General features: G+C 34.0%; 1 protein-coding gene across 2 annotated transcripts; it reads right to left on the bottom strand.

Moving 5' to 3' along the window:
• Positions 1-1,764: 1,764 nt before the first annotated feature.
• LOC132056627 (phosphoglucomutase, chloroplastic-like) lies at positions 1,765-4,967 on the bottom strand. Of its 2 annotated transcripts, XM_059448911.1 has the most exons (10): positions 4,564-4,967; positions 4,418-4,483; positions 3,804-3,848; positions 3,619-3,711; positions 3,496-3,548; positions 2,779-2,830; positions 2,634-2,702; positions 2,346-2,414; positions 2,034-2,156; positions 1,765-1,950 (listed from the first exon to the last, which is right to left on the bottom strand). In XM_059448911.1, exons 1-10 carry the CDS (start codon positions 4,798-4,800, stop codon positions 1,780-1,782), a joined length of 978 nt encoding a protein of 325 aa, XP_059304894.1. In that variant the 5' UTR covers positions 4,801-4,967; the 3' UTR covers positions 1,765-1,779. The 2 variants fall into 2 exon arrangements, with proteins under 2 accessions (XP_059304894.1, XP_059304895.1); XM_059448912.1 differs by lacking the exon at positions 1,765-1,950 and having other exon boundaries at positions 2,034-2,166.
• Between the last annotated feature and the right edge of the window lie 8,366 nt (positions 4,968-13,333).

Genomic DNA, 13,333 nt, shown 5'->3' with positions numbered 1-13,333 from the left:
TATGCTTGTATTTCATGTGACCATTTGCATTTTGTGAATCACACCTATGTTCTTGTCGCCTTCTTTAGCCAGGATCAACAGTTCGCCTCAAGGTATCTCTTTAACCTTGGCTACCGGCGTATTCGTTTCTTCCTGTCTTCTATCCACGTATCGTATCTTTCCAGAATCAGTGTTTTCCTTTTTTGGAAATCACTATTAAGTATTTAGATTCTATACCTTTCAATCCGGCTTCAGCAGCTTAAGTTTCTAATCTTAATGTAAACCCCAGGAAAATTAGGTATGAAGACTAAAAATAATTTAGATCCACACCATGCTGCTGTGTTGTAACGAAGTATCAGCCCTTACTCTCACCTCATGTGAATCCCTATCTACAAAACTTTCAACCTCCAACCACATGTTCTTATTTCCCCCAGCTAATTGAAAGGGGTAATTATCAGAAATCAATTTTGGTAGTGTAGCTGTTTGATGTATTTGAACTCCTCATCCCATTCAACTGGAAATGAAAATCTGTCAATTCGTGCAGCCACCCTTGAGTTTTTCTCCTTTGGAACCAGATGAAACTCCCACCTTGCAGAGGAGGATCTATCCACTGCATTTCCTCAATAAAATCAGAAAACTCTTACCGATCTAACCAATCTGTTTGTTGGCTCCTTTCTTCTGAGAACCTTACACACTATGACCAGTAGCGCTAATGGCCTCCAACTCAAACCATGACATTGCTCAAGCCACGGAAACAGTCTCATGTAGAAGTGCAAGGTAACTAGGTAAGGCTACATACATAAGACCCAATGTGGTCCGTCCCTTCCCCTGACCCCACGCATAGCCAAAGCTTAGTACACTGGGCTGCCCTTTTTATTGAAAGGTTTTATAAGGTGCAGACACATTGCAAGGGATGGATCCCTCAAAAAATAAAATAAAAAGTATCTCTTTCTTAGTAGAGCTATAAAGGGCAGCCCGGTGCACTAAGCTCCCGCTATGCGCGGGGTCCGGGAAGGGCCGGACCACAAGGGTCTATTGTACGCAGCCTTACCTTGCATTTCTGCAAGAGGCTGTTTCCACGGCTCGAACCCGTGACCTCCTGGTCACATGGCAGCAACTTTACCAGTTACGCCAAGGCTCCCCTTCTTTCTTAGTAGAGCTATGACTCAGTTTAATCATACTAAAAGGTGCAGCTAGTGACCTACAGTGAGTAGGAATAACGTATAATCCTCCAAACATTCCTACAGTGAGTAGGAATAACGTATAATCCTCCAAACATTCATTCATAATTTGCATTGCAGCCAGACATAACTGCAGTAATTTGTATGGCACACATTTACAGTTTCCTAGGTGCTGGAGATCCTTCATGTCAACATCTATGTCATCTAAAGCTACTTGATCAACACCCAAACTTGACCTAACCCTACTTATCATTTTTATACAACTCATCAACTTATTATACCCATTCCACATTGATGTATATCATCAATTTCCTTGGATAATTACGTCAAAAACACGGATTTATGAAATCTCAACTGAATCTAGAAAGCCTCATTATCCTTTACTGTATGTTATGGTTGCCAAATGTCACCTAAAGAATATAATTATGCCAGAAGCAGAACCAGATTCACATAATGCGTGGTTATCACCACTTCAAAAGGATGCAGGAATTATTAGGTGATTGTAGTTAATTATCGTCTTATCAAAGATATTAGATAAATTTAGATATCTGAAGAGAAGTTAGTAGTACCGGTAGCAGTCATCTATTTAGAGAACAGGCTAATAGAAATCATTATGAAACTAGGCAGGGGAAAAGTCCGAGAAATGTCCACGAAAAATATGATATAGCCAATTAGAAATACATAAACAGCATAAGTAAAACAATGCTTGATAACAGGGGAAGCATAAAACAACACACCTGAAATCTGGTCGTGAAACAAGACTTCTAATGAGTGAAAAATCAAATACATTCTGCACATTATCAGTTTTGTTATAGATACATATCATGGTGTGCATTTAAAAAAATTCGGAAATCTAAAATTTTAGTCACTCACCTCCATTAGCTCCAAATAATCAGCCACAGGGTCGACCACCTCCACACTAAAACTTCCATAGTTTGTAACCCCAAGTTGAGAAAGATCAACATCAGGAATGTCGGCAATTTTTATTTCAGAAATCTGCATAGCCCTTATGAAACAAGGAATTCAGATGCCGAATCACCAATGAACCATAATAGTTCCTTACAGTTACCTACACTATGTATGTCTATGCATATACAGCACTAAAGAACCTTGTGTCGAACCATAGCTACATTAAGTCATCTAATACAGAATAGTATATTAGTTAGCAGGCCGATGGAATCATACAGAAAGGGTGTTTCCATAGATCTTGTCCGTGATAGACTCAGGTGCTGGTTGGCCGCTGCTATAATTGAACTGAAAAAAGGAAATGATAATCAGAAATGCTAAGTTCTTGGAATATCCTATTTAGAGAGGTCGAATATCAGAAACAGTCATATCTAGCAAATTCTATGCGGAACCGGCTTTTTTTAAAATAAAACAATGAAGTTTAACTGTATATTTCAGCAGCCAATGGGACAGCTAAGAACAAGCAGTTCCAGATTTCTGGTACATGTTTGCTGACTAGAAATTTACCTTGATACCCCAATCATACTCAGGACCACCAGGGTTATGGCTTGCACTCATTATAAAGCCACCATTTGCCTGTGGATTAACTTTTAATTGTCATTCAAAAATAGCAAAGAAAAAGCAAATAAAAGAATTAAAACAGAATTGTCACCTCTCTCTTCCGTATCACAGCAGACACAGCTGGCGTGGACAGTATACCATCCCTGCCAAACAGAGATTCTTCATCTATACATATCAACTACTTTATTTTCTCTTTTTTTTTTTTTTTTTTGAGAAGAGAAAATAGAAAAAAAAACTACTTTATTTTCTCTTTTTGGATAAGAGCACAAACATATGCACTTAAGAAATGAAACAAATTTAGCTATATGCTAACACTTGAATAAAAAGTAGAAGGATATGGACTCTCAGAACAAATATCATCATGGAATATTATCATAAGGATTGATTGCAAGAAGAGATGGCTCATGGAGTCTATAATTAAGACAAGGCAATACAAAGTAATATCGCACATAAAGATTGAGAAACATGATTTCCACCTTCACAAACATACAGAACCGCTTTATACAGATTAAAAAGTGAGTGGCAGGACTAAGCTTCATAGTACAGCGAGTAAGAAAATCAAGGCCGAAGAACTTAATCTAGTTAAAAAGTTCCTCTTTTTGAAAGTTTGAGCTTCATTAGCACAGGTATCCAACAATGAGCTATGCATTTCAGATATTAACATTCAGAAATGCAAAGGAACCAGAAAGTAGTAAATTGAGAAAAGTATTACTTCAAGCAATAATATCGCCAGAAAGTGAAATTTGAAGAATTCATTCGCGCAATGATGAACATCTGGATTAAACAAAAGGTACTTTGGGAGACTCACTTGCCAACCAATATTTTACCAACACTGTTACCCGCAGCAATTTTAATGATTATCTGCATTGTAGCTTAAGATGCATTAGGGATCAGAAAACACAGAAATTTATGTACAAAATTTGAGCACTACCTGTGCAGCTTCTCGATTGAAATATCGACCATCACCTCCTAAGACCAACAGCCCATTCTTATAATCCTCTAATGGCAATGAATTAAACAATGCCTGTATTGAAACATCAACAAAACAATTGCACAGAATTGAGTACACTTGAAATTCAATATGACTTACAAGTTCAAAGAACGAGAGAACCATACCTGTATCCAATTGGCAAGGTAATTTTCCTGCATAAACACTTTAACCTATATACAAAAAAAGAAGCAAAAGTAATCAAAATGAACCGTTTGCATTAAAATTTGGGATATTTTCAAAAATATACAGCCCTACATAAAATATTACGCCACGTAGCCCAATATACAATACTCCCTCCGTTTCAATTTGTTTGTCTTACTTTCCTTTTTAGTCCGTTTCGAAAAGATTGCCTCTTTCCAAGTTACCAGTTTCAAAAAAAAAAAAAAAAGATTGCCTCTTTCCTTTTCTGGCAACTCTTTAATTCTATGTATCTTTAGTTTAAAGACCACAAGATTCAAAGATCTTCTCTACTTTCTTAAACTCCGTGCCAAATCAAAACCAGACAAACAAATTGAAACAGAGGGAGTATTATACAACATTATACCTGGGGGAAAAGCATTATACATAATGTATCAACCTTGTATAAAATAAAAGGCGTGTGTAGATAAGTATGGGCTAAACCGGGTAACAAACTCAAAATATGGGCTACGAGGCGTAAATATTTTCTCTCAGTCGACATAGAGCGTAATTTTCCCTTTTTCAATAAAACCAACCAAAAAAGAAAGAAATGAGAGAGTACCTTTTTGCGTAGACCACTAGTTCCGGTCTTTTGACCTTCAATAGGCTTAGTAGGAATTGAATTAATCTGCAATTCAAGTAAATCAAAAGTATAAGCTACAATTCACCACTAAAATAAATAGAGATAATTTGGAAGAAATTAAAGACCTTGAGACCCTGTGATTGGGCAACAGTTGTAGAAGGAGATGATGATGATGATGATGGAGAGGATGAGGCAGTGACAATAAAAGGAGCAGATGATGATATTTTAGTCCCAAAAGAGTATTTAAAGGAAGACAATTTAGGTAATAATGACAAGGATCTAAGGTAATGAGCGGAGGAACTGGCACAAAACAATGGTGGAGTGGAAAGTTTTGTCAATGTAAATGCACTCTCCATACCCATATTTTTTTTTGCAGAAAGAGTGTGAGTGGAAAGAGAAGAGGCAGGACTATTCTAGCAAAATTAGGAGCATGTGGGATATGCTCTAAGTATTCTTGAAAATCTAAAAAGATTCATAGGAATTGCCTATCTGCCACATGCTTTCTAGATTGCTTATCGTACAATAACTTATGTCACTCACTTCACGTGAACTTCCTCTTTATGGTCAAAAATTTAAAATTTAGTATCTGCAAATAATTGTTCAATATTAAATATATTAGTGAAATTAAACTTTTTATTGAATAATATTAGATATTTTAAGTAAAATAATGTTCTTTCATAGAAGTTGTTAAAAAAAAAATAGGTGTCATTTGGTTCAAAAGATCAAAAAGAAATTAAAATTGTTTTCAAAATTAATCTTTTTCTTTTCTTTTTTTTTTTGGGGGGGTAAAAATAGTCTTTAAATACTTTTTTCAACTTCAACCAAATATATAGACATGTCTATTATATTTTACTAGATTTCAAATATTAAAGTTCAGTGTTTTGATAAATAATACGTATTGAAATATCTGAAAACTTGTTTGAAAAGTATGACAAATGAAATAACCATTTTCACTCACAAATTTCAATTTTTGTTCATAAAATTTATGTGTCACACAATTCGATATTGAGATTTTTTTTCATTTCAATTTAGTGTTATTTTGGACATAATAAACTTTCCTTTTAAAAAAAAAAAGATAAGGCACTGTTACCCCTTGAATTTTGGCCAAAGTTACTACGACACACCTTATCTTTTCAACGATCCTATTACCCCCCTGAACTTTTTAAAAACTTAATAATTACCACTGACGTGGCAAGGAGAGTGAGAAACATAAAATCTAACATGTGTCATTTTTTAATTGAGCACTTCATATTTAATTACACCTAATTAATTATCATTAAAACTTAAAGTTTTTTCTAAACTGATTTTATTTTTAAAATGTGGAAAACTTAATTTTTTTTATTAAAACTTTGTATTTTCTTAAAATATGAAAAACTAAATTGTTTTTAAAAAAAGATGAAAAAATTTGCTTTTAAGAAAATAAATATGAAAAACTGATTTTTTAAAAGAAAAATGTGGAAAACTGATTTTTTTTTTGTATATGAAAAAAAAAATCTAGTTTTCCAGATTTAGTTTTAAAAAAGGGGCTTTCTACATTTTAAGAAAAATATTAGTTTTTCAAAAAAATTATAAAATTCAGTTTTTTCACATTTTGACAAGAAAAAATACATTTTTAGATTTTTTAAAATATAATCCAGATTTTATTTGAAAAATAAAAGTGTCCTAAAAAATGAAATCATGAAAATCTAGATTTTTAAAGACATTTGAACAAAAATCCATTTTTCCATATTTTAAAAAAATACATGTTTTCAGAAATTTTTTTAAAAAACACGGCTTTTAAAAAAAATCAAATTCTCATATTATTTTTTTAAATTTCCAATTTTTATTATTTTTTTAAAAAATCAGTTTTTCATTTTTTTTAAAACGTTTCCACATAAGCAAAAAGAATTAAAACAAAATAGAAAATAAAGTAAATATACATGTGGCTAGGAGAGTGTATGTCACTCTCCCATAAAAAGAGTAGATATCCGCGCTTAGGAGGGTAATAGGACCCCTGAAAAGGTAAGGTGTATCCTAGCAACTTCGGCCAAAGTTCAGGGGGTTAATAGTATCTTATCCCTAAAAAAAAAAAACCGCGTCAATTTATATACATTGTATTGATTTAAGAAAAAAAATTGCAAATGAGTTAAAGTTTGAAAAAGTGGTTTTGATCAGTTCTTTTTCAAGTGAACTTTTTTTTTCCGCTCACAAATTTTTTTCAAATTAAATATATTTTCAAACACAACTTCAACTTTTAATTAAAAAAAATTCAAATATTATATTTTTTAATACCCAAACACCTACTAAATGTTGTCCAAATCAAATAAGTTCACTGTTCGTATTTTACAAATCAATTGAACAGACATTGCAAATCTTTTTTTATATAAAGGGACCAGAACTATGTCTAATAGACGGTCCATATTTCTTGAAGGAAACACTCCAAATTTTTGACATTTTTCAAGTGATGATGATATACAACTTTCATGGACGGTCACTGAACGTTCCATATATATTTGATAGAACATTCCAATTTGACAGTGTTCCATTAATGATATTGTTGTTCAACTTCACGAATTAGAGTCATTTTATCAATCAAATAGTATAAATAGTAACTAATTGTTTATTTTCTATCACTACTGGTAAATACATCATATCATAATTTTCAAAGACAATCAGGTGATGTTAAATCAAGGAAAATATTTACGAATACCCTAAATTTAACACACTTTTATTGTTTAGAAAGCATAATTAGCTTTTATAAGAAATTTTAAAAATAAAAATGCTAGTGAAAATATAATTATAGTTAAAAAATAAGATAATATATGTGTGTTTGCGTGTGGATATCTCGCTCTCTTTAAAAAAATTCAAGCTCACTACAGCAAAATCTCCACCGGTTCAGTAATAATTATCTTGATTTGTCTCCTTCAGAATACAACATTCCGGAAACGTTATATGACTCGAACAAACTAGGACAAGTTGTTGGATCTAAAGCTCTACCAAAAGAACACATTACTTCAACAAATAAAATTCTCTCTTTTACAACACTAACCTCACTTAGTTTTCATGCACTCTACAATATTTTTCACACCCCATCACAAAATAAAAATGATTACTATTTACAGGTGTTGGAATTCTTCTTTGAAATAAATTGAAAGATAGTGGGGTAAAAGTTATGATATTATGGAAGAATATGGAGATAACCACGAATAATGATCACTCTCTAGATCATGAAGTAGTGGTTTGGCAGGAGTTATGACCACTTTCTCCACTTAATAGTCAACGTCAATAATATAATTTAATATTATTATTTTAATATTAAAATGTAATTTAGAAATTCCCCCCGTGTAGCAGGAGTTATGACCACTTTCTCCATTTAATAGTCAACGTCAATAATATAATTTAATATTATTATTTTAATATTAAAATGTAATCTAGAAATCCCCCCCCCCCCCCTCCCACCCCAAAATCCATTTTAATTTTAAAATAAGAGAGTTGTTGAACGGAAGATATTTTATATAATGAAGGTGTGCTCCGGGGGCAGGGGAAAATATACCATGTTAGATGTGGGTTCCTGGAAACCCAGTAATTTTTTTCCAGACCCTACATTTATATTATGAAATTCATTGGATATATTAAAAAAAATATATATATATATATAGCTGTGAATCCACAATTAAGGTTTGTTGTTGGATCCATGGCAAAGAAGGGCAAATCCACAATTAAGGTATATTGTTGGATTCATGGCAAAAAAGGGACTGGCTAAAGCTCTACTTCTCTCATCGATCAGGGTTTGAAACTTCTTAGGCGTTTTAAACTCCTCTTTCGTTTTTTAACAAACACCGGTTTTGTTTCTCTTCTCTTTTTTAAATATCGCAAAAAGTATTATTAAAAGGAGATCACAATCAAATTTAAAACTTGCTAAAGCCAAATCTTAGTTTTTCAAATCAACTTTGAAACCTAAAATTTGAAAGGTTTAATGCATATGCGGCCCCCTAAACTAGACCCTTTTTCCATTTTAGCACATCAACTAAGTATTGTTCCTATTGAACTCCTGAACTTGGCTTCAAGTGTGTTTATCAAACACAATCCGACTTACATAGCATATATATGGCGAGTCTCTTTTTTTTTTTTAGCCTTGCGCGTGAATGTCAATCATATCCTACGTGGAAAATCCAACTAATTAAAACACCCCACCCATTTTAATTATACACATCAAATAGGAAGAAGTGTGCTACTGTGTTATACAAGTGAAGAACCGTTACACCTCGTAAATTTTTGCGTCGTGTGTGTCGTAAGTAAAATAACGTAAGACGGAGAGGCCATGAAACTCCTATAAGGTTAAGGAAGACCTTTAACAAGTGTTAAGTAAGTATTTAAAGGTTTCGAGGTCAAGTGACTCAAAGGAATTAAGTTCGTGGAAAATGGGGAAAAAACTTGGCAGAATTCTGGACAGGATTTCGATCCAACTTTAGGGAGGTATATTTTCTAGAATATGAGGAGTTATGAAATGCATAACCTACGTAAATTCAAGTTCAGAGAGTCTTCTTTCCAATGCAACTGACAGATCACAAATCTGAGAAGTACGGGATCATGTATGTCCCGTACCTCATTTTCCAAAAGTTGTTAGAATGTTGGATTTTTGAGGGTCCAAGTACGTGACGTACATGGAAGTACGCCTGTACATGGAGAGCGTACATTTGAGGCGGTGGAAATGTTTTTAAGTGTTTAAAAAGGTCCAAGCTCATTTTCCTTCATTTTTTTCATTCCCAATAGGCCCTAGAGACTTCTAGAAACCCTCTCAAACATTTCCTAAGTAAACCCAAGATAAATCAAAGATCAAAAGTGAGGATCAAGTGCCTAGGGTTTTCAAAGTCTTGTTGAATCTTGTCTCTTCTTCTTATAGAAGCTTTGGAGGATACTTCAAGGTAACGTGATCTTGGAATTGAAGTGTTCTTGAGTTCTTGAGGTAAGATTTCATCTTATTTGCATGTTTATGAGTTTATGTGATATTTATGCTAAGGTTTGAGAGAAAGAAATTGGAGGAAAGGTTTAAACATGAACTTGATGTTATTTTGAGTTGTAATCTAACTTGAGCCATAATTGTTAGTGTGTTTTGAGCAAAATCTTGTTATGGGGATAATAGTTAATGTTGAGAATGTGTTGAGTTTGTTATACTTGGTGTATTTGGAAGAAGAAAGTGTTATATACAAGCGTATATCAGGTTGCTCAATTGTATATCTTTAAATGTTATGGATATAAGTTTAAAGAAGATCATATGAGGTTGTTATGTTAATTGTTGGTTGTGGACTTTGTGGTGATGATTAAGAAATAGGGGAAATCTTTGCCCGTTTCACTTTAGAATAGAGTTATCATTGATATACGTGATATACTAGTGCTATCTAAGTTGTATATGCATTCATTTGTTATAGGATTGACTCTCTAGTTGTGATAAGCTTGTTGTTGGATTACTTGGATGACTTGAGGTATGTTAAGGCTAACTTTCCTTCTTTTTGGCATGATCCTTATGAAAGGGACGTAAACGTAATGCTACTCCATAATGAATTCAATTCTTAGTAGCTAGGAATGTTCCATGTTAATTCATGTTTTAGAATGTTATTCTCAGTAAGTTCTTCTTCAGATTCAGTATGATTCATAGAGTCACTTATTGATGAAAATGCTATCTCATAACGCTTTTCGGAGATGTAATGACTTTCCGTCACTTCGACAGACTCAGGATGTACTCTTATCACATTCTCGCATTACATTTCGTACATATATATATGTACAGAACTATAACCCCTCAGGCGTTATATACGCGTACACTATGTATTATATATATGAATGGGGTATGGGAAAGGTGACGGTGTTATATACGCACTACCACCTGATCAGCTGATCACATGATGATGATAATGCCACAGAGGCCGATATGATACGATGGGATGCCCACAGAGGCTTGACAGGCGTTATGTACGCATATATGTGTATGACCCTTATACATACATGCACCATATTTAGGTATATCATTGGCCCACAGAGGTAGTTCAGACATACAAATTGCATTCATTTCATCCTATGTTTCCCTATGTCCCTTTCATATTACTTTCATGCCTTACATACTCAGTACTTTGTTCGTACTGATATCCCTTTCTACAGGCGCTGCATTTCATGCCCGCAAGTTTAGGTGGACAGATAGACGATCCGTCACTGTAGGTTGTTGTTCAACTGATATTGGAGCACTCCTCTTGTTCCGGAGTTGCTGTATTTGGTACGTTATACTTTTGTGTACATATGGGTACGGCGGAGCCCTGTCCCGTCCTTTTTATGTCAGATACTCCAGTAGAGGCTTGTAGACAGCCGTGGTATAGTTAAACTTTATATGGCCTTTCAGCCCACATTTTTGCTGCATGGTACTGCACATAAGCCTTGTCGGCTTGCATAGTTTTGTCCGATTTAGTTGTATAGTGTATCTTCTTGGGCCCATTCCTTTTTCAGCATATCTCTTGTATGATTTAGTAGATTTTCATCTGGTGAGCCCGAGATCCACTCTTGTTTTTTATGATGATAGGAAAGCATATTTAGCGGTGCTCGGCAGGTAAGGCCAGGGTGCCCGTCATGGCCCACCAATTTGGGTCTTAACAAGAACCACCACTTAAACCAATCAAATAACAAAACTGGAAAATAAGAAATCAAAATTGGAAACTAAAACTGAAAATAAAAACTAAAAACTAAAAAATAAGAAACCAAAACTGGAAAATAAAAACTAGAAACTAAAACTGGAAAATAAAAACTGAAAACTAAAACTAGAAAATTAAAAAATAAGAAATCAAAACTGGAAACCAACCTGAAAAGTAAAAAACGAAAATCAAAACTTAATATCTGATGTGTATAATTAAAATGGGTGGATGTTTTAATTGGTTTAGTTTTTCAAGTAGGATATGATTGACATTCACGCGCAAGGCTAAAAAAAATGAGACTCACCATATATATGCTATATAAGTCGGATTGTGCTTGATAGACACACTTGAGGCCAAGTTTAGGGGCTCAATAGGAACAACACTTAGTTGAGGTGCCAAAATGGAAAAAAAAAATAAGTTTAGAGGTCACATATGCATTAAGCCAATTTGAAAAGTAAAACAGCTTAATGTTCAAGAAAATTATTGTTGGTTTTTCCTTTTGTAGTTGCAGCTAGGCGCTAGCCACTGCCATCCTTCATTCCTTATTCTTTTTTCTTCCTTCCTTTTTTTTTCCCTCTTATATTGTTGTACAATATCTCATACAATAATTTTTCTGATCATTTCATGACCTATTGGTCATGATATATATATATATATATATATATAGGAAATTTCAAATTTGTGTTATCTCGATTTTCATGAGTGTTTTTTAGAACAAATCCAATTCTCATAGGAAGCGGTCTACTTGTATATTCACAAAGGTGAAATCTGTCAAGGGTGCTTATCGCACTCATACGAACTACATATTTTCATATAATTCATTTTTCCATTGAACCTGGTTATAGGTTTTCTAATCCAAGGTTGGATTTTCTTATATATGACTCATGAATTTATAAGTTTCAATTCCTTCCCCTTCGATGTGTTCCACACCTTTCTCTTGCCAAGGTCTTGGTTAGTCGATCCTGCAAGATTATCACATGATTTAACATAATAAACATTAATGGTAAGAACCACTTGTCAAATATGATCTCACATTACTGTGTTTTCTGCTTATGAATCTAAACCTAACGTTGTAATCATGATTTTGAACTCTAGAAATTGCAACAGTGCTATCATAATGAATTAACATAGGAGCAATTAATTTTTCAAAATAAGATATTGAAGATAATACAACCAATTTGCTTTTTCACTAGTTGTAGCTAAATGTTACACCTCGAAATTTTTCACGTCGTTTGCGTCGTGAGTAAACTAACGTAAGCTCGGAGAGTTCATGGAACCCTTATAAGGTTAAGGAATACTCTTAACAAGTGTTAATCAAGTGTCTAAAGGTTCTGGGATCAAGCAAATCGAAGAAAATAAGTTTGTCGAAAATTTGGCAAAATTTTGGACAGAAATTTTAGGTCAAATTTAGAGAAGTATAGCTCCTAGCATATGAAGAGTTTTGAAGTAAAGTAAAAGCCTAAATTGAAGTTCATGAAGTCTAGCTTCCAACGCAATAAACCACTCGTCTATTTGATATCGGAGTAAAGAGTTATGGACGTTACAAGTTAGGCCGGCGGAGCAGAGGCGTGCCCAGCTACAGTGCGCGAACGCGCCAGCTACAGTGTACGAACGCGCTTCTATAGTGCGAGAACATTCTAGGTCAGTGCAAACCGACTCTAAAACAATATAAAAGGGGGTTTACCCATTATTTTCATCCAAAACCACCTCCCCCCCCCCCTCCCCCCCAAAAAAAAGTCCTAAAACCTCTGGAACTTTCTCCCAACTTCCACCCATAAATTTTTAGCCCAAATCAAGTGTAATCTAGAGATTTAGGTTCGAATAGCGTATAGCTGTGATTATTGTATCGTCTTTGCGGTGAATCTTGGCTTGGATACAAGGCGGATATTGAAGATATTGTAGCTCTAGTGGGAATAAGATCTACGAGCTTGGGAGGATAAGCATTAAGTAGTAAGAGACGAAAAGGTATGTTAAGGCTGTCCCTTTCTTTCTAAAGGATGATTCTTTCTTACAAACCTATACATGCTTTCCATAACATCCTTGATCCCAAAAAGCTAGAAGTTCATGATTCTCAAAGTTCTTATGATGCCAAAGATAGATGTTTTCTATGACGATAATGATGATGATGATGATCCTATTCTAGAGATTCCAAAGCTTATGGATTTGATGCTATTATGAGATTATTGATCTTATTTCATGATTTTCTTGATTTTAATCATTCTTGTTGATCTCACCTTAT

Source organism: Lycium ferocissimum, chromosome 5 (assembly GCF_029784015.1).
Source record: "Lycium ferocissimum isolate CSIRO_LF1 chromosome 5, AGI_CSIRO_Lferr_CH_V1, whole genome shotgun sequence".
NCBI classification, from domain to species: domain Eukaryota; kingdom Viridiplantae; phylum Streptophyta; class Magnoliopsida; order Solanales; family Solanaceae; genus Lycium; species Lycium ferocissimum.
This window is presented reverse-complemented; position numbering and strand designations above follow the sequence as displayed.